This window comes from Anomaloglossus baeobatrachus, chromosome 6 (genome assembly GCF_048569485.1).
Source record: "Anomaloglossus baeobatrachus isolate aAnoBae1 chromosome 6, aAnoBae1.hap1, whole genome shotgun sequence".
Lineage (NCBI taxonomy): Eukaryota > Metazoa > Chordata > Amphibia > Anura > Aromobatidae > Anomaloglossus > Anomaloglossus baeobatrachus.
This window is the reverse complement of record NC_134358.1, coordinates 573,339,828-573,366,283: the sequence shown is the minus strand read 5'-3', so window position 1 is coordinate 573,366,283 and position 26,456 is coordinate 573,339,828. Positions and strand designations below refer to the sequence as shown.

The window sequence follows — 26,456 nt, the reverse complement described above, 5'->3', positions numbered from 1 at the left end:
TGTCGTTTGTACGTGTGTACGTTTTCCAACACACTCGACATGTCCGTTTTTCGCCGGCATCACGCAGGCACGGACCCGCTAAAGTCAATTGGTCTGTTCCTGTACGGATGGCACATGTAGCATGTCCGAGTGCTACACGTACCGTCCGTGTGCGTTTTTTAGTGAGCGATGTCGGTCAATCTATTTTTTATATGGCTGTCAGTCAATCTCTTTTTCTGTGGTTGTCAGTCAATAGCTCTTTGTCGGTCGGTCTGTATCTCCCCTGTCTCATACTTACCGATCCCTGATCACCAGCGCGGCGATGAAGAGCTGTGCAAAAGCTACGGCGGCTTGAACTATTATGAAAATGCCGACCGCTCATTATTCAATCTACTATTCCCTGCTTCCCCCGCCCACCGGCGCCTTTGATTGGTTGCAGTCAGACACACCCCAACGCTGAGTGACAGCTGTCTCACTGCAACCAATCACAACAGCCGGTGGACGGGTCTATATTGTGCAGTAAAATAAATAAATAATTTTAAAAAACAGAGTACGTTCCCCCCCAGTTTTGATACCAGCCATGGTAAAGTCACACAGCTGAAGGCTGGTATTCTCAGGATGGTGAGCCCCACGTTATGGGGAGCCCACCACCCTAACAATGTCAGCCAGCAGCCACCCGGAATTGCCGCATCCATTAGATGTGACAGTTCCGGGACTCTACCAGACTCTTGCCGAATTGCCCTGGTGCGGTGGCAATCGGGGTAATAAGGAGTTAATGGCAGCAGCCCATAGCTGCCACTAAGTCCTAGGTTAATCATGTCAGCCGTCTCCCCAAGATAACTTCCATGATTAACCTGTTATTAAAAGTAAATAAACACATAAAATCCCAAAAATCCTTTATTTAGAATAATTAAAACAAACACCCTCATTCACCAATTTAATTAAACCAAAAAACCCATCCAGGTCCGCCGTAATCCATGGATGTCCCACGACTCTCTCAGCTCTGCTACATAATTCTGACAGGAACGGCCACATACAATGACCGCTCTCTATCACCTCCAAGCAGTAACTGAAGTGAGCCACGCGATTACCGATGATGTCACTCAGGTTACTCGCGGCCACCACTGGATCCTCCAACTGTGACAGCGAGTTGCCCAAGTGACTGAAGTGAGCTTGCGCGATCAGCGATGATGTCACAGGTGAGTAGCGGTGTCGGGTGGGTGACCCCAGCTAACCGCGAGTAACCTGAGTGACGGCAGCACTAATGTCGCCGCTATCTTCAGTTACTCAAGGGATTTGCGGTCACCGGTGATTCCATCACGGATGTCCACTAATCAGGACGCCACACACAGACAGAGCCGTGATACGACAATGAAGTCGGGTGAGGTTCACCAGAGTTCATTCTGATCGCTTGTCTGTGTCGGCTGTCAGCGGGTATGTAGCATCGACATTTTACAACACAGATCAACACATACGGACACCACACGGATATTACACGTACGCATACACGGACATTCCACACGCAAGCATACGCCATCACACGGATGTCACACGTACCGGAGAAACGCCCATAAGAAATGGAACACTGACCCGAAAAATGGAACATGAGACACGCACGTTTTTTATACGGAAGTGTCGGAGGCCTCAGGAAAATAAAATAAGCCTCCTCTGAACACGAGGAAAACCAGCAAAGCAAAAAGGACTGTGCCATAGACAAGAGATTGTAGAAAAATCATAACCCAAACCATGATTACTGCATATAAAGCATTATTTTATTAAATCCATAAATATGTTTGGGTCAATAATAATACATAAACTTCCAAAGAAGAGGACACAGAAAGATTGGCACAAAATCCCCTCTACAAGATATGACAGGCGGATAAAATCACTGGATTGTTAATGCTGCTACTATCAGAGGAACAATTAAAGCCACAATAGATATTAGTGGGATAGAAAAAGGAGACAGAATGGGTGAGGGTGTCTGAAGGATTAATTGTGCCGGCTACAAGCCCTGGATCTAAGTCCCTCAGACAATGGTTATGTGTACGCCCCCTGTATAGGTAACTGGAGGGTCTGAGGACGTGTGAAAAGACTCCCCCATATAAATGTATATAAAGTCACGGCAGAACGTTACCTGGAGAAGCCCCTACGCGTTTCCCCAAATGCTTCATAAGGGGGATGTGTGATGAGAAGATGGTGCCGTCCAGAGTGTACCTACGTGGGGCTTTATAGCACAGCCTAATGAGCGCAGGTGCGTGATGTGGACTCACAACATGGGCACCGCCATTATTGGCGCAGGCGCCCGTCCCACTTCCACCGACCGCGTCACATCACATCCGGCACTCCAGTGTCAGCCTGTGTCGGCAGCTAAGGAGGCCATCAGGGGCGGAGTCACACGGACAGAGGCGGGAGCATGCGCGCCGGGGCGTCCATGTTGGTAACGCAGCATATACTTCATAGCAGCAGTGCTGATGTTCTATCTACTCAGTGTATGTGCATATGATTGTAAAAGGACAGAGGCTTATATAAAGATCCATAGAAACCCCCATTACTACGTCACATCCCCTGTATAAGAAACAATGGAGCAATATTACTTATAAGAACGTCACCCATATTGTTAAGACAAATGTTCATATTTTATAGGAAGAAGTCACTAAAAGTATCAATAAAGCTCCAAATGTCAGACATATAATGCGTCCATAAGAAAATGGTATTTATACCTACAACAATCCAGCGCACCCCTGTATCCTGCAGTGTCATAGCGAATACACTCTACACCGCAACACAAAGCACCATTCCTATACACATCATGTGCCGAAACACACAACATACATATGACCGCACGCCGCAAAACCGATCCAATGCTGCCAAACAGTGCAACGTGTCCTGCTCCACACGCCTTCACTTATAACCTCCAACGAAACCTCAAAGATGGCACCAACTAAAAATACACGGAAGGAATAAACCATCACGACATTAAAAACAGGGGAAAAACAATATAAAACCGCACCAAGAGGCAACACCTCGTATTCTGGAGATAAGAGAAAGCAATAGAACAATATCCACACATGTGCACATGCATGCGCATACTCATATCCATACGCGTGCACACACATTATATATATATATATATATATATATATATATATATATTTATATATACATACACACACAGTACCGACCAAAAGTTTGGACACACCTTCTCATTCAAAGAGTTTTCTTTATTTTCATGACTCTGAAAATTGTAGATTCACATTGAAGGCATCAAAACTAGGAATTATCACATGTGGAATGAAATAATTATCAAAAAAGTGTGAAACAACTGAAAATATGTCTTTATATTCTAGGTTCTTCACATTCACTGCCTTTTGCTGTGATTACTGCTTTGCACACTCTTGGCATTCTCTTGATGAGCTTCAAGAGGTAGTCACCGGAAATGGTCTTCACTTCACAGGTGCGCCCTGTCAGGTTTAATAAGTGGGATTTCTTGCCTTGTAAATGGGGTTGGGACCATCAGTTGTGTTGTGCAGATTTCTGGTGGATAGACAGCTGATAGTCCTACTGAATAGACTGTTAGCTGCTTTTTTCTTGCCATAATACAAATTCTAAGTAAAGAACAACAAGTGGCCATCATTACTTTAAGAAATGAAGGTCAGTCAGTCCAAATAATTGGGAAAACTGTGAAAGTGTCCCCAAGTGCAGTGGCAAAAACCATCAAACGCTACAAATAAACTGGCTCACATGAGGACCGCCCCAGGAAAGGAAGACCAAGAGTCACCTCTGCTGCGGATGATAAGTTTATCTGAGTCACCAGCCTCAGAAATCGCAGGTTAACAGCAGCTCAGATTAGAGACCAGGTCAATGTCACACAGAGTTCTAGCAGCAGACGAGACTTGTTTGGGCTAAAGAACACAAGGAATGGACATTAGACCAGTGGAAATCTGTGCTTTGCTCTGATGAGTCCAAATTTGAGATCTTTGGATCCAACCACCGTGTCTTTGTGCGACACAGAAAAGGTGAATGGATGGACTCTACATGGCTGGTTCCCACCGTGAAGCATGGAGGAGGAGGGGTGATGGTGTGGGGGGGCTTTGCTGGTGACACTGTTGGGGATTTATTAAAATTGAAGGCATACTGAACCAGCATGGCTACCACAGCATCTTGCAGCGGCGTGCTATTCCATCCGGTTTGCATTTAGTTGGACCATCATTTATTTTTCAACAGGACAATAACCCCCAAACACACCTCCAGGCTGTGTAAGGGCTATTTGACTAAGAAGGAGAGTGATGGGTGCTACGCCAGATGACCTGGCCTCCACAGTCACCAGACCTGTACCCAATCGAGATGGTTTAGGGGTGAGCTGGACCGCAGAGTGAAGGCAAAAGGGCCAACAAGTGCTAAGCATCTCTGGCAACTCCTTCAAGACTGTTGGAAAACCATTTCCGGTGATGACCTCTTGCAGCTCATCAAGAGAATGCCAAGAGTGTGCAAAGCTGTAATCAAAGCAAAAGGTGGCTACTGTGAAGAACCTAGAATATAAGACAGATTTTCAGTTGTTTCACACTATTTTGTTAATTATTTCATTCCACATGTGATAATTCATAGTTTTGATGCCTTCAATGTGAATCCAAAACTTTCAGAGTCATGAAAATAAAGAAAACTCTTTGAATGAGAAGGTGTGTCAACTTTTTGGTCTGTATTGTGTGTGTGTGTGTGTGTGTGTGTATATGTATGTATGTATACATATATATATATATATATATATGTATATATAATATATACTAGCTGTACTACCCGGCTTCGCACGGGTTAATAACTGCTGTTAACAAAATAGAATGTATTAACAAAAATGTATTCTGCACACAAAAACCTCAAAACAAATAGATATAAATGTAATTATTAAATAGTTTCGCATGGTAAAATGTGTGCTGAGGGTGGTATATGTGTTCAACCACGTGGTAGTGTGTGGCGCATTTTGTGTGTGTTCATATCCTTGAGTGTGGTGAGTATGCCATGTCGGGGCCCCACCTTAGCAACTGTACGTTATATACTCTTTGGCGCCTTCGCTCTCATTCTTTAAGTCCTCCTTGCTCACATCTGGCAGCTGTCAATTTGCCCCCAACACTTTTCGTTTATCTCTCTATCTCTTTCCCTGTCTGTCTCTTTCCCTGTCTATCTCTGACTCTTTGTCTCTTTCTCCATCTGTCTCAATCTCTTTCCCTGTCTGTCTATTTCTTTCTCTGTCTGTCTCTTTCCCTCTCTGTCTCTTTGTCTGTCTCTTTACCTGTCTGTGTCTCTTACCCTGTCTGTCTCTTTCCCTCTCTTTCCCTGTCTGTCTGTTTCCCTGTGTCTGTCTCTTTACCTGTCTGTGTCTGTCTCGTAACCTGTCTCTCTCTTTCCCTCTTTCCCTGTGTCTGTCTCTTTGTCTCTTTACCTGTCTTTGTCTGTCTCTTACCCTATCTGTCTCTTTCCCTGTCTATCTCTGTCACTTTCCCTGTCTGTCACTTTCCCTCTCTTTCCCTGTCAGTCTGTCTCTTTGTCTGTGTCTGTCTCTTTGTGTCTGTCTCTTACCCTTTCTATGTCTGTTTCTTACCCTGTCTGTGTCTGACTCTTTCCCTGTCTGTGTCTCTATTTCCCTGGCTGCATTGTAACACACCAACATTCCATTTAAGGGCATGGCTGCGCATTCTTCTGAAGTTCTGGCTGCACTGTGGCTCCCAGCTCCATAGCACCCGGTGCTGCCCGGGATAGTAACTGTCTCTTTGTTTCTCTCCCATTCTCTCTGTCTCCCCCTCTGTATATATCTCTCTGTCTCTCTCTATCCCTTTGTCTGTCTCTTTCCCTGTCTGTCTCTTTCTCCGTCTGTCTCAATCTCTTTCTCCGTCTGTCTATCTCTTTCCCTGTCTATCTCTTTCCCTGTCTATCTCTGTCACTTTCCCTGTCTGTCACTTTCCCTGTCTGTCACTTTCCCTCTTTTTCCCTGTCAGTCTGTCTCTTTGTCTGTGTCTGTCTCTTTGTGTCTGTCTCTTACCCTTTCTATGTCTGTTTCTTTCCCTGTCTGTGTCTGTCTCTTTCCCTGGCTGCATTGTGACACGCCAACATTCCATATAAGGGCATGGCTGCGCATTCTTCTGAAGCTCTGGCTGCACTGTGGCTCCCAGCTGCATTCGCTTTAATGGAGGCAGGTTTTTTGGTGAATAACTGTAAAGAGCGGGGTTAAAATTTCCCCTCAAAACATAGCCTATGACGCTCTCGGGGTCCAGAAGTGTGAGTGCAAAATTTTGTGGCTGTAGCTGCGACGGTGCAGATGCCAATCCCGGACACACACACACACACACACACACACCCACAGCTTTATATATTAGATGAGAGAGATACTGTAGATAGAGATATATATATGTAGAGAGAGATAGATATATAGATATGACAATGCTAGGGAGGAATAATACCCACGTACCAACAGTAGTCCAGATTGTTAGGGATATAAGTTAATGATGAGGAGATGAAGGAGGCGAGTGTGAATGGATCCAGGGACTGACCCACTATAAGAAGGTGCAAAACTAAGTTTATCGTTTAGTCCCAATGGTTTGACTGTGTCTAATCTGACAATCCACTCACGCTCCCGTCTGGCCAGAGATTTCTTCTAGTCGCCCCCTCGCAGACCCAAATGAACTACATCAATACCCATGAATTGTAATTTTGTCCGGGTTACATCTGTGGCATGATTTAAAGTGTCGTGGTGTTTTCAGGAGGCTCATGTCAGTTGCCTCCTGTGCCGCTATGATATCTCTCATGTGTTCCCTCACACGTATGAGGAATTCCCGCGATGTGAGACCCACGTAAATTAGGTTACATGTGCATTTCGTATAGTAGATGATATTAGATGTCCGGCAGGTAATATGATGTCTCACATAGGACCTACTCCCATCAGACGATGCAAAAGTATTGGCGCGTATCATATTGCGGCACGCTTTACAGCTTCCACATGGGAACGACCCCAGATTACTTTTAGGGAAACCAAAAAGGGCCTTGTCCTCGTCGTGTAGTGGCTGTGCACCAATTGATCTTTTAAATTTTTCCCCCTCTTGCCACCATCAAAGGGGCATTGGATAATTTGGGACCCAGCACACTTATCTGTTCTAAGGACACCCCAATGTTTATTGAAAATACCACGAATGTCCTGCCACTGGTGGGTAAATGTGGTATTGAAGCGAATCACGCCTTCTTCCTTTTCTTTAGTGCCACCACCCACTAACAACTTTGTCCTGCTGGTATTTTTAACACGATTATACCCACTTTTTATAGATCTGTTTGAATATCCTCACGATTGGAATCTGTGCCTGAGGTCCAGTGCTTGTTCCTCAAAGCAACATAATTCAGGAGAAGTGCCCCTCCTCACTGTCTGCTCCTTACCCAGCTATGACGTCTGTCCGGAACCACAGATATAAGGAGACTAGAGTTGAGCGATGTTCGAGGTTCGCCAATTTCATGTTCGAGTGATTTTGCGGGGTGTTCTAGATCGAACTCGAGCTTTTTGCTAAAAGCTCGACTGTTCAAGTTACGTTCGAGAACAATTCTATCAGCAAAAAGCCTAGCTAATTACTAGCTGGCTTTTCACTGTAATAGTGTGAGTCACTCTGTGATTCACACTATTATGAAATTTCAGCGTATAGTGTGCAGGGGGACGGGGTTTAGATCTGTGCTGCTGAGAAAATGCCGATCGCCATTTTTTTTTCTCTCTAAGCGCGCGTGTAGTGGGGCGGGCCAGCATGTCAGCCAATCCCAGACACACACACAGCTAAGTGGACTTTTTGCCAGACAAGCAAGGGCATGTGTCATAGGCTGTCCATGTCACATGTCCTTGCATTATAAATACGGCCATTTTCCCTCATGGCGCCATTATCTGCATTCTGCGTCTGGGTGACAGTCACCGCTGACGCAGCTCCTGCCGCCGATCCTGCTGTGTACGCTCTACACACAGCGCTATACAGAATAGGGATAGAAGTTTCTTTCAGTCCTTTTCAGGGCTAATTTCATCCGGCTCAGAGCCATAGGTGACAGTCAGGTCCGTGGAAAAGCTGTATACAGCTTCAGATAACAGCGTCTGTGTTCCTAAGGTCAGGGAATTCCTTGCTGCATTTCACCATTAGGAGGGATAGAAAGTGAGGCTTCCTTTCCTCTACACTGACCCACAACCCGGCCACTGTACCCTCCTGCAAATTTTTGCAAAGCCATTTTAATGGAAAAGAGTGCTGCCAGTTAGTGCCATCCAAAGAGTGGCTGCTGTACTCCATTATTGTGCCACTGGTTCCAAGCAATCTCCAGCACCTCTACATTACACCCCCCTGCACACTTTTACTAAGCTATTATACTAGCAAACACAGCAGAAACTTAGTGGCATCCAAGAAGTGGCTGTTGTACTCCATTTGTGTCCCACTGGTGCCAAGCAAGTCCCACCACCTCTGCATTCTACCCTCCAGCACATTTTGCTACGCTAATTTTATAGCAAACAGTGCTGCCAGTGGTAGGGCCATAGTTGCATTGTCAAGGATAGTCAGTGTTATTTCTTCAGCTTTTAATAAAGCTAGACCACCTCTGCAATCTACACCACCTCTTAATTTTTACCACCACCTTTTAATTGGACAATCTTGACGCTATCAAAATGAGTGGCAAAATGACAGATGCTGGTGGAAAGGGGAACTGGCGTGTTGGAAAAGGAAAAAAAGTTTGTGTCCGTGGGGAAGGTGACAAATCTACATTAACATCTGCTGAAGATAGGCCATCTTCCAGCAAAAGTAAGATGTCTACTACTTTCCTTGGACAATCTGATGTGCTACCTTTTTTACGGAACAAAACAGGTACAAAGGTAGATGATGCACAAAAGAAGCACATGCATGAATGGATCTCAAGTGCTCCAACAAGTGCCCTCTCCTCCACCTCAACTACCGCATCCAAAAAAAACAGTCCTCTGAGTTGTCATCCCAATCACACTTGCGTTCTCCCAGCTCTCAAGTCTCCATCCGCCCTGCACAGTATGGTGGAACAGAGATGGCTGAGTCTGCCGAGCTGTTCAGTCACACTATAGCCTGGGAAAGAGAGGTATGCTCCCAAGCTACAGTGAGTACAGACCAGGAAATGGTCTGCAGTGATGCCCAGAACCTTTGTGACTCAGATTCAGGCCGTGATGAACAACTTTCTGAGCATAACGTTGACCCTTATTCACAAACTGTTACACCTGTTGGTAAAGACAATGAGTAACATATTGATGACGATGAGACGCAGATACCAGATTGGGATGACAACTTAAATATTCGGTCAGGGCAGGAAGAGGCTAGGTCTGAGGATGAGGGGAGTGCAAACACAACGCTTGATGAGGAAGTTCTAGATCCCACCTACTGTCAATCCACAGTCAGGCACTCGAGGAGGTCAACAGAGGCGGTGGAGGAGGATGCAACTGACGACGAAGTTACCTTGCGCCTTCCTGGACAGAGGAGGAGTACTGGTAGCACGTCTACAACTGCATCCTCAGCCACCACTCTGCCTCTGAGCACTAGTCGGGGTGGCTCAGCAGGTCGCATGTCCTCTAAGGCTTGCCTAGCCTGGTTCTTTTTTGACCTTGCAAAGGATCTCCCAAATCATATGATCTGTAAAATTTGTCGCCAATCTATAAGTAGAGGCCAAAACCTCACCAGTTTGACAACTTCTTCCATGAATCATCACATGAATAACAAGCATAAGTCCCAGTGGGAAGCTCACAGTGCTGCAATGCGCCCTAGCGGAGCGGACCATCCACCGCCTGCCCCTTCCAGTGCATCCGCGTGCTCTTCATCTTCTAGGACTGTGGGGACAGCTGTCACACCTGGTTTTCAACGCACAACTTCCCCCACTGTAACCGCAACAGGCAGTTTGCTTGGTAGGTCGTCAGTTGGTTTGGAAGGAGAAACAAGTGCGTGTGTACAGCTCTCTCAGACATCGACAGCACCAACGTTGGATGAAGGCAACATCATGTCTACGCCTGCACTTCCCTCACAAACCTGCATTTTTCCAGGGACACCCTACTCACCACTGTCTACACACAGCAGCCAGATCTCTGTCCCTCAGATGTGGACAAATAAAAGGCCATTTCCTGTGACCCATGACAAAGCTAAGAGGTTGACTTTATCCCTCTGTAAGCTCTTGGCTACCGAAATGCTGCCTTTCCGCCTGGTGGACACACAGGATTTTCGAGACCTTATGTCCGTCGCTGTGCCCCAGTACCAGATGCCCAGTCGCCACTACTTCTCCAAGAAAAGTGTGCCTGCGCTACACCAGCATGTCGCACAGAACATCACCGCTTCCTTGAGAAACTCTGTGTGTGAACGGGTGCATTTCACCACCGATACTTGGACCAGTAAGCATGGACAGGGGTGTTGCATGTCGCTGACTGGGCACTTGCCGTCCCCACGACTTGTGTGTCAATCCTCTGTCTGTCCAAGTTCCTCCACTGCTTCTGCCTCCTCAACCTCGTCTTGGTCCTCCACCTCCGCCCCAAGCCTGCCTGGTCAGGCCACCAGCGTTGTAACTGCGCAGAAGGAATCACGCACCCCTCATTACTATGCTGGCAGCAGAGCGCAGCGGCATCAGGCGGTCTTTATCTTGAAATGTCTTGGAAATAGGAGTCACACAGCGGCTGAGTTGTGGGCAGCTCTGGAGACTGAGTTTGGTAAATGGTTGTCTCCACTCAACCTGCAGCCTGGTAAGGCCGTGTGCGACAATGCTGCAAACCTTGGTGCGGCCCTCCGCCTGGGCAAGGTGACACACGTGCCTTGTATGGCTCACGTGTTGAACCTTGTTGTCCAGCAATTTTTAACACACTATCCCGGCCTAGATGGCCTTCTGAACAGGGCACAAAAACTGTCTGCTCACTTCCGCCGTTCAACTGCCGCAGCTGAGCGTCTTGCATCGCTCCAGAAGTCTTTTGGCCTGCCGGTTCACCGCCTGAAATGCGATGTGGCGACACGCTGGAATTCGAGTCTCCACATGTTACAGCGACTGTGGCAGCACCGCCGAGCCCTGGTGCAATACGTCATGACGTATAGCCTGGGCCAACGAGATGCAGAGGTGGGGCAGATCACCCTGATGGAGTGGTCTCAGATCAAGGACCTATGCACCCTTCTGCACAGTTTTGACTTGGCGACGAATATATTTAGCGCTGACAATGCCATTATCAGCATGACAATTCCAGTCATTTACATGCTGGAGCACACTCTAAACACTATTCGGAGTCAGGGGGTGGGACAACAGGAAGGGGAGGAAGTACAGGAGGATTCATATGCGCAAGGGACAACAACATCAACAAGGTCCAGACGTTCATCATCACCAAGGCAGCAGGCATGGGACCATGGGGGACACGGATCAACAAGGGCACATGGTAGCAGGCAAAATGTTGAGGAAGGTGCAGGAGAACATGAAGAAATGGAGGACGAACTGTCGATGGACATGGAAGACTCAGCGGATGAGGGACACCTTGGTCAAATTTCTCTTGAAAGAGGTTGGGGTGAGATGTCAGGAAGAAAGAACGGTTAGCACCTCTATGCCACAAACACAGCGTGGACTTGGTCCGCATGGCTGCGCAAGACACATGAGCGCCTTTTTGCTGCACTACCTACAACATGACCCTCGTATTGTCAAAATTAGAAGTGATGATGACTACTGGGTTGCCACACTATTAGATCCCTGGTACAAGTCCAAATTTTGTGACATAATTCCAGCCATAGAAAGAGACGCACGTATGCAGGAGTATCAGCAGAAGCTGTTACTCGATCTTAGCTCTGCTTTTCCACCAAACAACCGTGCAGGTGCAGGGAGTGAATCTCCCAGTTGTAACTTGACAAACATGGGACGGTCTCATCATCATCAACAGTCTACACGTACCAGTAGCACCGTATCTGGTGCTGGGAACAGCAATTTTATTGAATCGTTTCATAATTTTTTTAGACCATCCTTTGCAAGGCCACCAGAGACAACAAGTCTGACACATAGTCAACGGCTGGAGAGGATGATACAGGAGTATCTCCAAATGAACATCGATGCCATGACTTTGCAAATGGAGTCTTGCTCATTTTGGGCGTCAAATCTTGAAAAATGGCCAGAGCTCTCCAGTTACGCCTTGGAGATTTTGTCGTGTCCAGCTGCCAGCGTTGTCTCTGAACGTGTCTTCAGTGCTGCTGGGTCTGTGCTGACAGATAAGCGCACGCGTCTGTCCAGTGACAATGTGGACACACTGACGTTCATCAAAATGAACAAGTCATGGATCCAGAAGGAATTTACTACCCCTGTGTCATCCTGGGGAGAGTAAATGCTTGTGGATTTGGAATGTGCTTGATGCAAATCTAGCTGTGAAGTGTACAACTGGGGCACAAGTGCTGCCACTGAAGGGGTGTCTGTGGGGCCCAATTTTTGGAAATAAAGGAAACCGTGCTTGGAGTCCGCTTGCTTGCATTGCTTTTAAAAATGATCCAAGATGAACAGATCTTGGATCAGCAAAGACTTTGCTACCTACCCCGGTGTCATCCTGGGGACGGTTAAGTATGGCGTATTTTTGAATGTGCTTGATGCAAATCTAGCTGTGAAGTGTACAACTGGGGCAAAAGTGCTGCCAGTGAAGGGGTGTCTGTGTGGCCCAATTTTTGGAAAAAAGGGAGACTCCGCTTGGAGTCCCCTTGCGGTGTTATACATGATTTTAGAAGGGCATGCCATGCCTATATCTGTGTCTCATCCTCTTTTTCCTCGTTACGCTGTTTTGTTTTCGCATGAGTATATGTCCTTGTCACTTTCCCATGTGTTTGTGTTGTGAGTTGTTTGTCACCTTTTGGACACCTTTCAGGGTGTTTTCTAGGTGTTTTTATGTGTTTGTAATTGCCTCCCATTATTTCCTATGGGGTTCGAGAGGTTCGCCGAACTGAACTCAAACGCGACCTCCATTCGGCGAAGCAAGCTCGAGTCGAACTGCGACCGGTTCGCTCATCTCTAAAGGAGACTCACGGACAGACTAAAGCCAAGCCACCCACTCAGCAGAACACCAAGAAGGTCAAAACCCTTTAACCCTTGTACAAGGATCTGGAATTACTACAGGGTCCAGGGGGTCACGACCTGTGGAAAGGCTGAAATCCAGAGGAGAATGGTCGTCAGGAAGGGTCTAAACCAGGAGATACAAAATGGGCTAAAATGCGAGGATATGGAGAATCTATAATGAATGGTGTTTGTCAGACAATGCAGATATAAAATCTATAGCCTCCGTATTGCAGTTCCTTCAAGTAGGATTTGATAAGGGATTGAACCTCATCACTCTCAAATTGCAGCTTTCAGCCATTGAGGCTCATTTCCAAAGCATCATTTGGTTAGAAAGTTTTTTTTAAAGCTATCAAAAATCTAAGTCCTCCCTTTATAGCTCCAGTTCAATCGTGATATTTAACATTGCTTTTTAAAGCCCTACTAGGTTCTCCCTTTGAACCGGCGGAGCAGGCGTCTACTTAACATCTCTACTGGAAAGCCTTATTTTTGGTGGCAATTACAATGACCAAACACTTTGGAGAGTTCCAAACATTATCATCCAGAGAACCTTACCTACATATAGGGGCGGATCTCATAGCCCTGAGGCTCATGCCAGGTTTTCTTCTGAAAGTAGGCTGTTCTTTCAATATCAACCAAGTGATAATCATCAGGAACCACCACTTCCAGTCAGTCCATTCCACCTGAGCTACCTTTGCATCTTGTGCTGAGTTGGCGCACGTACCTCTGGATCATTCTGCACAGCTGCAACCTGGTCATCGTTCTCTATGTTCACAAAGCACTACCATCTGGACACCTCTGCTACAGATGGTTTAGCCTTTGGCACAAAAGTGCTAGAACAAGCTGCACGGTCCTATTCCCAACCCAAGGGATTTATATGTCACCTATTGCTTGTCAGTTCCCACTGTGTGCTGCTGTAGAATGACCAGGAATACCTAATGTTCATACCCACACATCAGCCAGTAGATGGCAGCAGAGTACACAGCACAATGCACATTTATCAGTCCTCCGTGTCCGCACATACAATGCATTATACATCTCCTAACTCACAGCGGCTATAGTAATTCTGGAGCTGATCTTCTGCCACATGACCACTGTTTCACTCAGCAGTGGTTGAACGGGAAACTGGTTATCGCTCTGGTCAATGATCTAGAACACTAGTAGAATTAATGGTTTACGCAATGTTTGCTCCAAGTAATTAGTTAATAATATAGTTTTGCTATGTACCTTGCAGTTTGTGTGGAATTTTTTTAATATTTGTTATATTTAGATATATAATATTTACTGTTATATTGTTCTAAAATAATATCAGTGTTTTTCTTGGCAGATGACTGTACCAGGAGCTCCGAAGGACATCTGATATTTTTAAAATTTAAAGCAGATGCTTGTAGTATCACACAAGATACTTGTACACAGCGTTCCGACATCTCAGATTTACCCCCAGCAATTCACAGCAAAGATCGATCATCTGATGATTTTAATGAAGTATTATCTGCGGACTCATCACAGACTGTTAAACAAAATAAAAGTCGCAAAAGAAATGCTGAAGATAAAGGAGCTCCGACAATGAAAAAGCCATATTCATGTTCAGAATGTGGGAAATGTTTTACAAATAAATCAGATCTTGCTAGACATGAGAGAATTCACACAGGAGAGAAGCCATATTCCTGTTCAGAATGTGGGAAATGTTTTACAACTAAATCAAATCTTGTTACACATGGGAGAATTCACACAGGGGAAAAGCCATATTCATGTTCAGAATGTGGGAAATGTTTTACAAATAAATCAAGTCTTGTTACACATGAGAAAACTCACACAGGAGAGAAGCCATATTCATGTTCAGAATGTGAAAAATGTTTATCGTGTAAATCAGATCTTGTTAAACATGAAAAAAATCACACAGGAGAGAAGTCATATTCATGTTCAGAATGTGAGAAATGTTTTACTCATAAATCAAGTTTTGTTACACATGGGAGAATTCACACAGGGGAAAAGCCATATTCATGTTCAGAATGTGGGAAATGTTTTACTCAGAAATCAAGTCTTGTTACACATGAGAAAACTCACACAGGGGAGAAGGCACATTCATGTTCAGAATGTGGGAAATGTTTTACTCAGAAATCAAGTCTTGTTACACATGAGAAAACTCACACAGGGGAGAAGGCACATTCATGTTCAGAATGTGGGAAATGTTTTACAAATAAATCAGATCTTGCTAGACATGAGAGAATTCACACAGGAGAGAAGCCATATTCCTGTTCAGAATGTGGGAAATGTTTTTATCAGAAATCAAGTCTTGTTAAACATGAGAGCATTCACACAGGAGAGAAGCCATATTCATGTTCAGAATGTGGGAAATGTTTTACAAATAAATCAGATCTTGCAAGACATGAGAGAATTCACACAGGAGAGAAGCCATATTCATGTTCAGAATGTGGGAAATGTTTTACAAATAAATTAACTCTTGTTACACATGAGAGAATTCACACAGGAGAGAAGCCATATTCATGTTCAGAATGTGGGAAATGTTTTACAACTAAATCAAATCTTGTTACACATGGGAGAATTCACACAGGGGAAAAGCCATATTCATGTTCAGAATGTGGGAAATGTTTTACAAATAAATCAAGTCTTGTTACACATGAGAAAACTCACACAGGAGAGAAGCCATATTCATGTTCAGAATGTGAAAAATGTTTATCGTGTAAATCAGATCTTGTTAAACATGAAAAAAATCACACAGGAGAGAAGTCATATTCATGTTCAGAATGTGAGAAATGTTTTACTCATAAATCAAGTTTTGTTACACATGGGAGAATTCACACAGGGGAAAAGCCATATTCATGTTCAGAATGTGGGAAATGTTTTACTCAGAAATCAAGTCTTGTTACACATGAGAAAACTCACACAGGGGAGAAGGCACATTCATGTTCAGAATGTGGGAAATGTTTTACTCAGAAATCAAGTCTTGTTACACATGAGAAAACTCACACAGGGGAGAAGGCACATTCATGTTCAGAATGTGAGAAATGTTTTGCTCAGAAAACAAATCTTGTTACACATGAGAAAACTCACACAGGGGAGAAGGCACATTCATGTTCAGAATGTCAGAAATGTTTTGCTCAGAAAACACATCTTGTTACACATAAGAAAACTCACACAGGGGAGAAGCCATATTCATGTTCAGAATGTGGGAAATGTTTTAGTCAGAAATCAAGTCTTGTTAGACATGAGAGCATTCACACAGGAGAGAAGCCATATTCATGTTCAGAATGTGAGAAATGTTTTAGAAATAAATCAGCTCTTGTTACACATGAGAGAATTCACACAGGGGAGAAGCCATATTCCTGTTCAGAATGTGGGAAATGTTTTTCTCAGAAATCAGCTCTTGTTACACATAAGAAAATTCATGCAGGGGAGAAGGTATTTTCAGGTTCAGAATTTCATAACTAGTTTATTCAGAAATCACTTCTTTACAAGCATAATAAAATTGACACTAAAAAGCCTTTAATTAGTTAGATTGTATCAAAAGAGACCTTAGATTTCCATGATACTTTTACCTTCCTTGAGTGATACTCTTACAGGGAAGGTGGATTGTTTTATACTATATAAAAAATAGTTTCATAATATGTTTAGTGATGAGCGCGCACTATAATGCTCAGGTGTTCTTCTTGAGTAATGCGCATAATGGAATTCAATTGGAAACTTGAGCATTTTTCCATCAGACCCACCTCCCTCGAAAATCACTGAAATGGATGGAAACAGCACTGAAATGGAATAGGAACAGTATGGGGAAGACTCTCAGACCCATCTCTGACTCCCAGGTCGCTGTTGAGAATAATGTTGTCTGAGTATTACGCCACTTTTACGGACTGACAATAAAACATAGAAAACCAAAGATAAAATAGATTTTAAAGGACAAAATGTTAAGAAACGTTCTTTCCTGGATAATGACTTGTATAAGGAAAATTAATAAAGTGAAAAAAATGGCCTCCTTCACTCCTTAGGCTTTGTCCATCGTGTGGATTAGATTTATGAAATCTCATCACTTTTGCTGGGACTATAAAATCAGCTTTTCCTTTTCATCAAACTCTTTAAAAACGCTGCAAAAATGCAACATGTGAACATAGCCTTAATATCCGCGCCTTAATATCCGCGTCATTGCTCACTGTATTTCCTCGTCGCCTATGACTACAGTGGCCCACTGGGGCCCTGCGTGATCCCCCGGGTGGTCCCGGGTTCCCATTGGGCTCCATGTGCTTCATATAGGGATGGGCTATGGTAGGGGGCTCTGGGCTGAGCGCCCCCAACGTCCATTGTGCAGCTCCGCGGAGCCACTTGTTTCTACATCAAACAGGACTACAATGTGCCTTGAATTGTTTTTGTGCCATACCGGGAGTGCCACATGACAGACGCGGCCACGTCTGCTAATTGTGACATCACACAGTGCGCCCTGCACTGCTACTTCCCACAGGAGAGGATCATCAATAGAGTTGAGCACGGTTCGAGGTTCTCCAGTTCTAGGCTCGAGGGATTTTGGGTCCTGTTCTAGATCGAACTAGAACTCGAGCTTTTTGCAAAAGCTCGATAGTTCTAGAAACGTTCGAGAACGGTTCTAGCAGCAAAAAAACAGCTAATTCCTAGCTGGCTTTCCGCTGTAATAGTGTAAGTCACTCTGTGACTCACACTATTATGAAATTTCAGTGTATAGTGTGCGGGAACAGCACCTTCAGATCACTGCTGTTTGTATAATGGCGATCGCCATTTTTTTTTTTTTTTTCCTTGTCTTCCTTCCCTAAGCGCGTGCGTGTAGTGGGGAGGGCCAGCATGTCAGCCAATCCCAGACACACACACAGCTAAGTGGACTTTTAGCCAGAGAAGCAACGGCATGTGTGATAGGATGTCCATGTCACATGTCCCTGCATTATAAAAACGAGTATCTGCCCGTCCGGACGCCATTATCTCTTCTGCGTCCTTGGTGTCAGACATCACTGGCGCAGCTCCGTCCTTTGTCCTATCGCCGATGCTGCTGTATGCGCTCCATACACAGCGCTGGACAGCTTAGGGATAGCACTTTCTATCAGTCCTTTTAAGGGCTCGTACGGGCAGGGTCAGAGCCATAGGTGACAGGTCCTGAAAACAGAGACAGCGTCTGTGTAGCTAAGGTCAGGGATTTCCTCGCTGCATTTCCCCATTAGGAGGGAATAGAAAGGCAGGCTTCCATTCCTATACCAGAGCCCCACAACCCTGGCACTGTACCCTCCTGTCCTCTGCACACTCCAACTCATTATAACTAAGCCATTATACTAGCAAACACTGAGTGTACCTAGTGGCATCCTAAACGTGGCTGTTGGACTTCTGTATAGTCCCAGTAGTGCACAGATATTTGCAGCACGTCTGCCTGCATTGCACACTCAAACTGATAGTTACTAAGCCATTATACTAGCAATTTATGCTGCCAGTTTAAGGGCCATAGTTGCATTGTCAGGGATATTTATTCTTTATTATTCTGCTGTTAATAAAGCTAGACCACCGCTGCAATCTACACCACCTCTCAATTTTTACTACCACATTTTCAGTGCACAATCTTGTCGCAATCAACATGAGTGGCAAAATGACAGATGCTGGTGGAAAGGGGAAGAGGCGTGCTGGAAAAGGAAAAAAAGGGTTTGTCCGTGGGGAAGGTGGCAAAGCTCCATTATCATCTGCTGAAGATAGACCATCTACCAGCAAAAGTAAGATGTCTACTACTTACCGTGGACAATCCGATGTGTTCCCTTTTTTACGGACACGAACAACAGGAACAAAGGTAGATGATGGCCAAAAAAGGAAAATGCTTGAATGGATCTCAAGTGGTCCAACAAGTGCCCTCTCAGCCACTTCAAGTACCGCATCCAAAAAACACCAGTCCTCTGAGTTGTCATCCCAATCAAACTTGCTTTCTCCCAGCTCTGAAGTCTCCATCAGCCCTGCACAGTATGGTGGAACTGAGATGGCTGAGTCTGCAGAGCTGTTCAGTCACACTATAGCCTGGGAATCAGAGGTCTGCTCCCAAGCTACAGTGAGTACAGACCATGAAATGGTCTGCAGTGATGCCCAGAACCTTTGTGACTCTGATTCAGGCTGTGAGGACCAAGTTTCTGAGCATAATGTTGACCCTTTGTCACAAACTGTAACACCTGTGGTTATAGACAATGAGGAACATACTGATGAAGATGAGACGCAGATACCCGATTGGGATGACAACTTAAATATTTGGTCAGGGCAAGAAGAGGCTCGGTCTGAGGGGGAGGGGAGTGCAAACACAACAATTGATGATGAAGTTCTAGATCCCACCTACTGTCAACCCACAGTCAGGCACTCGAGGAGGTCAACAGAGGTGGTGGAGGAGGATGCAACTGATGACGAAGTTACCTTGCGCCTTCCTGGACAGAGTCGGAGTACTGGTAGCACGTCTACAAATGCATCCTCAGCCACCACTCTGCCTCTGAGCACTAGTCGGGGTGGATCAACAGGTCGCATGCCCTCTAAGCCTTGCCTAGCCTGGTCCTTTTTTGACATAGCAAAAGATCGCCCAAATTATGTGATCTGTAAAATTTGTCATGGTTCTCTTAGTAGAGGTCAAAACCTCAGCAGTTTGACAACTTCTTCCATGAATCGTCACATGAATAAATATCATATGTCCCGGTGGGAAGCTCACCGTGCTGCAATGCGGCCTAGCGGAGCGAACCATCCACCGCCTGCCCCTTCCGCGCGCTCTTCATCTTCTAGGACTGTGGGGACAGCTGTCACACTTGTTGTTCCACGCACAACTTCCACCACTGTAACCGCAACAGGCACTTTGCTTGGTAGGTCGTCAGTTGGTTTGGAAGGGGAAACAAGTGAGTGTGTACAGCTCTCTCAGACATCGATAGCACCAACGTTGGATGAAGGCAACATCATGTCTCCGCCTGCACTTTCCTCACAAACCTGCATTTTTCCAGGGACACCCTACTCAACACCGTCTACCACAGCAGCCAGATCTCTGTCCCTCAGATGTGGTCAAATAAAAGGCCATTTCCTGCGACCCATGACAAAGCTAAGAGGTTGACTCTATCCCTCTGTAAGCTCTTGGCTACCGAAATGCTGCCTTTCCGCCTAGTGGGCACACAGGATTTTAGAGACCTTATGTCTGTCGCTGTGCCCCAGTACCAGATGCCTAGTCGCCACTACTTCTCTAAGAAAGGTGTGCCCGCGCTTCACCAGCATGTCGCACACAACATCACCGCTTCCTTGAGAAACTCTGTGTGTGAACGGGTGCATTTCACCACCGATACTTGGACCAGTAAGCATGGACAGGGACGTTACATGTTGCTGACTGGGCACTGGGTAACTATGGTGATAGATGGTGAAGGGTCTGCTGCACAAGTCTTGCCGTCCCCACGACTTGTGTGTCAATCCTCTGTCTGTCCAAGTTCCGCCACTGCTTCTGCCTCCTCCACCTCATCTGGGTCCTCCACCTCCGCCCCAAGCCTGCCTGGTCAGGCCACCAGCGTTCTCACTGCGCAGAAGGAATCACGCATCCCTCATTACTATGCTGGCAGCAGAGCGCAACGGCATCAGGCGGTCTTTAGCTTGACATGTCTTGGGAATAAGAGTCACACAGCTGAGGAGTTGTGGTCAGCTCTGCGGTCCGAGTTTAATAAATGGTTGTCTCCACTCAACCTGCAGCCTGGTAAGGCCGTGTGCGACAATGCTGCAAACCTGGGTGCGGCCCTTCGCCTGGGCAAGGTGACACACGTGCCTTGTATGGCTCATGTGTTGAACCTTGTCGTCCAGCAATTCTTAACACACTATCCCGGCCTAGATGGCCTTCTGACCAGGGCACGCAAACTGTCTGCTCACTTCCGCCGTTCAAGCGCCGCAGCTGAGCGACTTGCATCGCTCCAGAAGTCTTTCGGCCTGCCGGTTCATTGCCTGAAATGCGATGTGGCGACACGCTGGAATTCAACTCTCCACATGTTACAGCGACTGTGGCAGCACCGCCGAGCCCTGGTGCAATACGTCATGACGTATAGCCTGGGCCAACGAGATGCAGAGGTGGGGAAGATCTCCCTGATGGAGTGCTCTCAGATCAAGGACCTATGCACCCTTCTGCAGAGTTTTGACATGGCACGAATATGTTTAGCGCTGACAATGCCATTATCAGCATGACAATTCCAGTCATTTACATGCTGGAGCACACGCTAAACACTATTCGGAGTCAGGGGGTGGGACAACAGGAAGGGGAGGAACTACAGGAGAATTCATATGCGCAAGAGACAACAACATCACCAAGGTCCAGACGTTCATCATCACCAACGCGGCAGGCATGGGACCATGGGGGACAGGGATCAACAAGGGCGCATAGTAGCAGGCTAAATGTTGAGGAAGGTGCAGGAGAACATGAAGAAATGGAGGACGAACTGTCCATGGACATGGAAGACTCAGCAGATGAGGGAGACCTTGGTCAAATTTCTGTTGAAAGAGGTTGGGGGGAGATGTCAGAGGAAGAAAGAACGGTTAGCACCTCTATGCCACAAACACAGCGTGGACTTGGTCCGCATGGCTGCGCAAGACACATGAGTGCCTTCTTGTTGCACTACCTCCAACATGACCCTCGTATTGTCAAAATTAGAAGTGATGATGACTACTGGCTTGCCACACTATTAGATCCCCGGTACAAGTCCAAATTTTGTGACATAATTCCAGCCATAGAAAGGGACGCACGTATGCAGGCGTATCAGCAGAAGCTGTTACTCGATCTTAGCTCGGCTTTTCCACCAAACAACCGTGCAGGTGCAGGGAGGGAATCTCCCAGTTGTAACTTGACAAACATGGGACGGTCTCGTCATCTCCAACAGTCTACCCGTACCAGTAGGACCGTATCTGGTGCTGGTAACAGCAATTTTATGGAATCTTTTCATAATTTTTTTAGACCCTCCTTTGCAAGGCCACCAGAGACAACAAGTCTGACACATAGTCAATGGCTGGAGAGGATGATACAGGAGTATCTCCAAATGAACATCGATGCCATGACTTTGCAAATGGAGCCTTGCTCATTTTGGGCTTCAAATCTTGAAAAATGGCCAGAGCTCTCCAGTTACGCCTTGGAGATTTTGTCGTGTCCAGCTGCCAGCGTTGTCTCTGAACGTGTCTTCAGTGCTGCTGGGTGTGTGCTGACAGATAAGCGCACGCGTCTGTCCAGTGACAATGTGGACAGACTGCTAGCGATAAGGAAACCAAAGGCGCAAATCGGGTCTTACCCGGTAATAACCGTTTAGAAAATAAAGATGAATCACTCACCTGATGAGGTTGTGCCAGTCACAACCCCTTGTGAAGCATGTGAGTGTCAGCGTGGTTCCAAGCAGCGGCCCCGTAATGAACGCAGTAAAAATTGTATATATGTATATATATATATGAGAAACGGGTTTTAGCCGCGCTAAAAAACCACTGTTACCAGGGTAATAACTTAAGATCTCTTTTATTACAGTCCAACGCGTTTCAGAGACATAAGCCGTCTCCTTCTTCAGGGAAAAGAGAAAAAGTACACACAGTATGCTGACCGGTTGGTTATATAGGAGTCCATTTTAGCCACGTTGATATCAGTGACGTCAATGCTCTCATGGTAACAGAATGACTCATGAGCACGTGAAGACTGCAGAGGAAATGTGTTAACATTTAACAAAAAACTACAGAGCATCTGAACTTTTTTTAAAACAATGAATTGACTGTAAAAATAAAGTTGAAATAAGAGATAATAATAATAAATAAAAATATATATATTGAATCTGTTTGGTTCTTTTCAAAGCGCGTCAATATGATGATGGACATAAAATAACTGTTAAATGCGGTACTAGAACCCAAAAGGAGAAGTACCTCGCTGGGTTCAGACTCAAAGTGGTTTGTAATCATCCATTGCTCCATGGCTGACTGCTTGTTGGAGGTGGGAGAATCAAACAGCTACTGAATAGTGCCACAGTAAGGGGTTCAAAGGTATAAAGATCGTGATGTGCAAATGATAAATGTACTGGTATGAAAAGATGTGCATATAAATGCCATCAAAATCACCGAAAATTACAGGTATTTATGTGCAAAGTGACAAATGTGTCGGTTTACTAAAGGAATGTACATTTAGATACCATCAAAAACTAAAGGGGGGGGGTTTGATTAGAAATGTTTAATAGTGTGACGTGCAAATGACAAACCTAATGGTTTGATAAAGAAATATGTATATAGATGCCGGCAAAACAAAAGTCTTCCGAGGGATTCCTAGAAAGCAGGGGCCGTGAACTTAGAGTGAAAGGAGAGCGCCTGCGCAGAGACACTAAGCAAGTTCTCAATGAGAACCAGGGTGAAATGGGTTCAAACCGTGGGAAATGAGAGGAAGCGCATGCGTGAAGACACAGTGAAGGTAACTCGGGTTCAGATGCCGCACCAGTATCCTGAGTGTGGGGAAAAAAATGCATGCGAAACATGTGGATGGATAAATAAGATGGAAGATGTAGTGCAAAGATTATTGCTAAAAAGAAAAGGAACGTCTTGCAGCAGTGCAGATGATTCGGAAAAAACAAAAAAATATCTATATATAATAAATATATATATTTATATAAAAATATATATATATAAAAATGTGAGAAATGTGAAAAATATATATATAAAAAAATTATAAATGCAATAATGTAATCAAGATAAATGACTAAGTAATTAGTAAAGACTAGCGGTTACATGAAGGAGACTAAGTCCGCATAACATGGAAACGCGCTGGGATAAAAACTTCAATTAAAAATATCCAGAATACAAACATTAAATAAATGCAGTTCAAATGGTTATACTTGAAGTGTATAAATAACATGTATATAAAAACATGTGTATAAAAACGTACAAATGTATATAAAATTTGACATATAAAGATTAAAGTGGGGGGGGAGAAATTTATGTTGATCTCCTATGGACCATATAGAATTCATCAATGAACATATGGAAAGTATACTTGTCCATTAGTGAGAAGGGCAATAAAAAACTTCAATTTAAGAGGTATAAAAAACTAAAAATTAAAATATAAATATTGGTATTAGCTAAAGAGGATAAATGATGGTATTATTGCTGATGAGAAACTGATAGCTAGCGGTTAATAAAACAGATCTACTACTTCATTCAATCCAAAGGGGGTTAGAGTATTAAGTTTGTGGATCCAAAAAGTCTCTTTGCGACTAAGCATCTCTGATCTATTATGAATCAAGGGGCTGATCTGCTCAATGGGGGTGATCGTAAAATCCAGACTTCTGTTGTGCTGGACTGTGCAGTGTCTGGACAAACTATGTAAGAGAAAGCCAGATCTCACATTGTAGCGATGTGAATTTAGCCTATTGTGAAGGGCTTGACTTGTTCTGCCGACATATAATTTACCACAGGAACATTCTATGAGATATATAACGAAATTTGATTGGCAGGACATACGGTCTTTTATTTTAAAAGATTCAACTCCATTTGAGGAGCAGAAAGTGGTCCTATTATGACAGATGCTTTTGCAGCAGAGACATTTCCTGGATCCACATCTATATGAACCAGCCAAGATACAAGATTTGGGCTGTGCTGTTATGGATCTTAATCTGCTAGGAGCCAGGATATTTTTAATCGTGGGGGCCCGCCTGAAAGTGATTCCTGGAGTGGGGGTAAAATAGATCTGAGAAAAGGGTCATTTTGCAAGATCCCCCAATGTTTGGATAGGACATTTCTTATTGCTATATTATCGCTACTATAAGTGGTGATTAGATTCAAACCCCGATCTTGTCTGTTCACTGGATCTATGACCCTAAAAACCCCGCAATCTTCAGGCGAGGGGCGGGTATCCATTTTTCGTTTCACCAGATCTGTCTGTTTGAGAACTGAAGATGCTTTATAAGCTTTTTTGACCAGTGATTTTGGATAATTCTTCTCTAAAAAACGTTTTTTCAAAATCTCTACTTGATTATTAAAATCAGCATCTTGTGTGCAATTCCTTCTAATTCTTTTATATTGGTTAAGTGGAATGTTATTTAACCATTTCTTGTAATGTTCGCTGTCATAATGGACATACCCATTTGTGTCCACCTTTTTGAAAAAATTCTTAGTGCAGAATTTATTATTCTTATGATAGATCATTAAGTCCAAAAAATGAATTTCATCGGGATGGACTGTGGAGGTGAACTTAAGACCCCACTCATTAGTATTCAAATGATCTAATAAAATATCGACACCAGAAAAGTTCCTGTCCCATATGATGAATAGATCATCGATGAATCTTTTATAGATTATGATACCTTCCTCATGAGGACCATTCACTATGTGTAACATTTCAAAAACCCCCATGAACAGGTTAGCGTAAGAGCATGCAGCCTTTGACCCCATCGCTGTCCCAAGGCATTGGTGATACAGTGTATGAGAGAAATAAAAATAATTATTATGAAGTATGAAACTCATACTTTTTAGTATGAAGTCTTTCTGAGACTGTGGTATCTTTTTATCATTTTCTAAAAATAAACCGATGCTGAACAGACCTAAATGATGCTGAATATTAGAGTACAGGGAAGCTACGTCTATGGTGACAAACGTGTAGGAGTCCTTCCAAGTAATGTCACTAATTTTCTCTATGAGGTGAGCAGAGTCTCTCAAATGGCTGCCCAGACTCAATACGTACGGTTGTAGAATCAAATCGACATATTTGGCTAGATTGGAGGTAAGAGAGTCAATACTTGAAATTATGGGCCTGCCTGGTGGATTAGATAGGATTTTGTGAATCTTAGGTTTATTTGCAGGAATTTTTTCTCTGCTGAATTTAAAATACTACCATCGATGGTAGGATTTTAAATTCAGCAGAGAAAAAAATCCTGCAAATAAAAAATCTGGCCCAAGCCTTTTTTTATCATTTACCTAAGATTCACAAAAACCTATCTAATCCACCAGGCAGGCCCATAATTTCAGGTATTGACTCTCTTACCTCCAATCTAGCCAAATATGTCGATTTGATTCTACAACCGTACGTATTGAGTCTGGGCAGCCATTTGAGAGACTCTGCTCACCTCATAGAGAAAATTAGTGACATTACTTGGAAGGACTCCTACACGTTTGTCACCATAGACGTAGCTTCCCTGTACTCTAATATTCAGCATCATTTAGGTCTGTTCAGCATCGGTTTATTTTTAGAAAATGATAAAAAGATACCACAGTCTCAGAAAGACTTCATACTAAAAAGTATGAGTTTCATACTTCATAATAATTATTTTTATTTCTCTGATACACTGTATCACCAATGCCTTGGGACAGTGATGGGGTCAAAGGCTGCATGCTCTTACGCTAACCTGTTCATGGGGGTTTTTGAAATGTTACACATAGTGAATGGTCCTCATGAGGAAGGTATCATAATCTAT

General features: G+C 44.4%; 1 protein-coding gene across 1 annotated transcript in view; it reads left to right on the top strand.

Annotated features, from left to right (window-relative positions):
- The window catches only part of LOC142243695 (uncharacterized), a 541,000-nt gene that overhangs the window by 333,768 nt on the left and 180,776 nt on the right, over positions 1–26,456 (top strand). Inside the window, exon 2 of the mRNA XM_075315857.1 lies at positions 14,357–16,452. Coding sequence (XP_075171972.1) covers positions 14,357–16,452 — 2,096 coding nt within the window. The remainder of the gene's footprint in view (positions 1–14,356; positions 16,453–26,456) is intronic.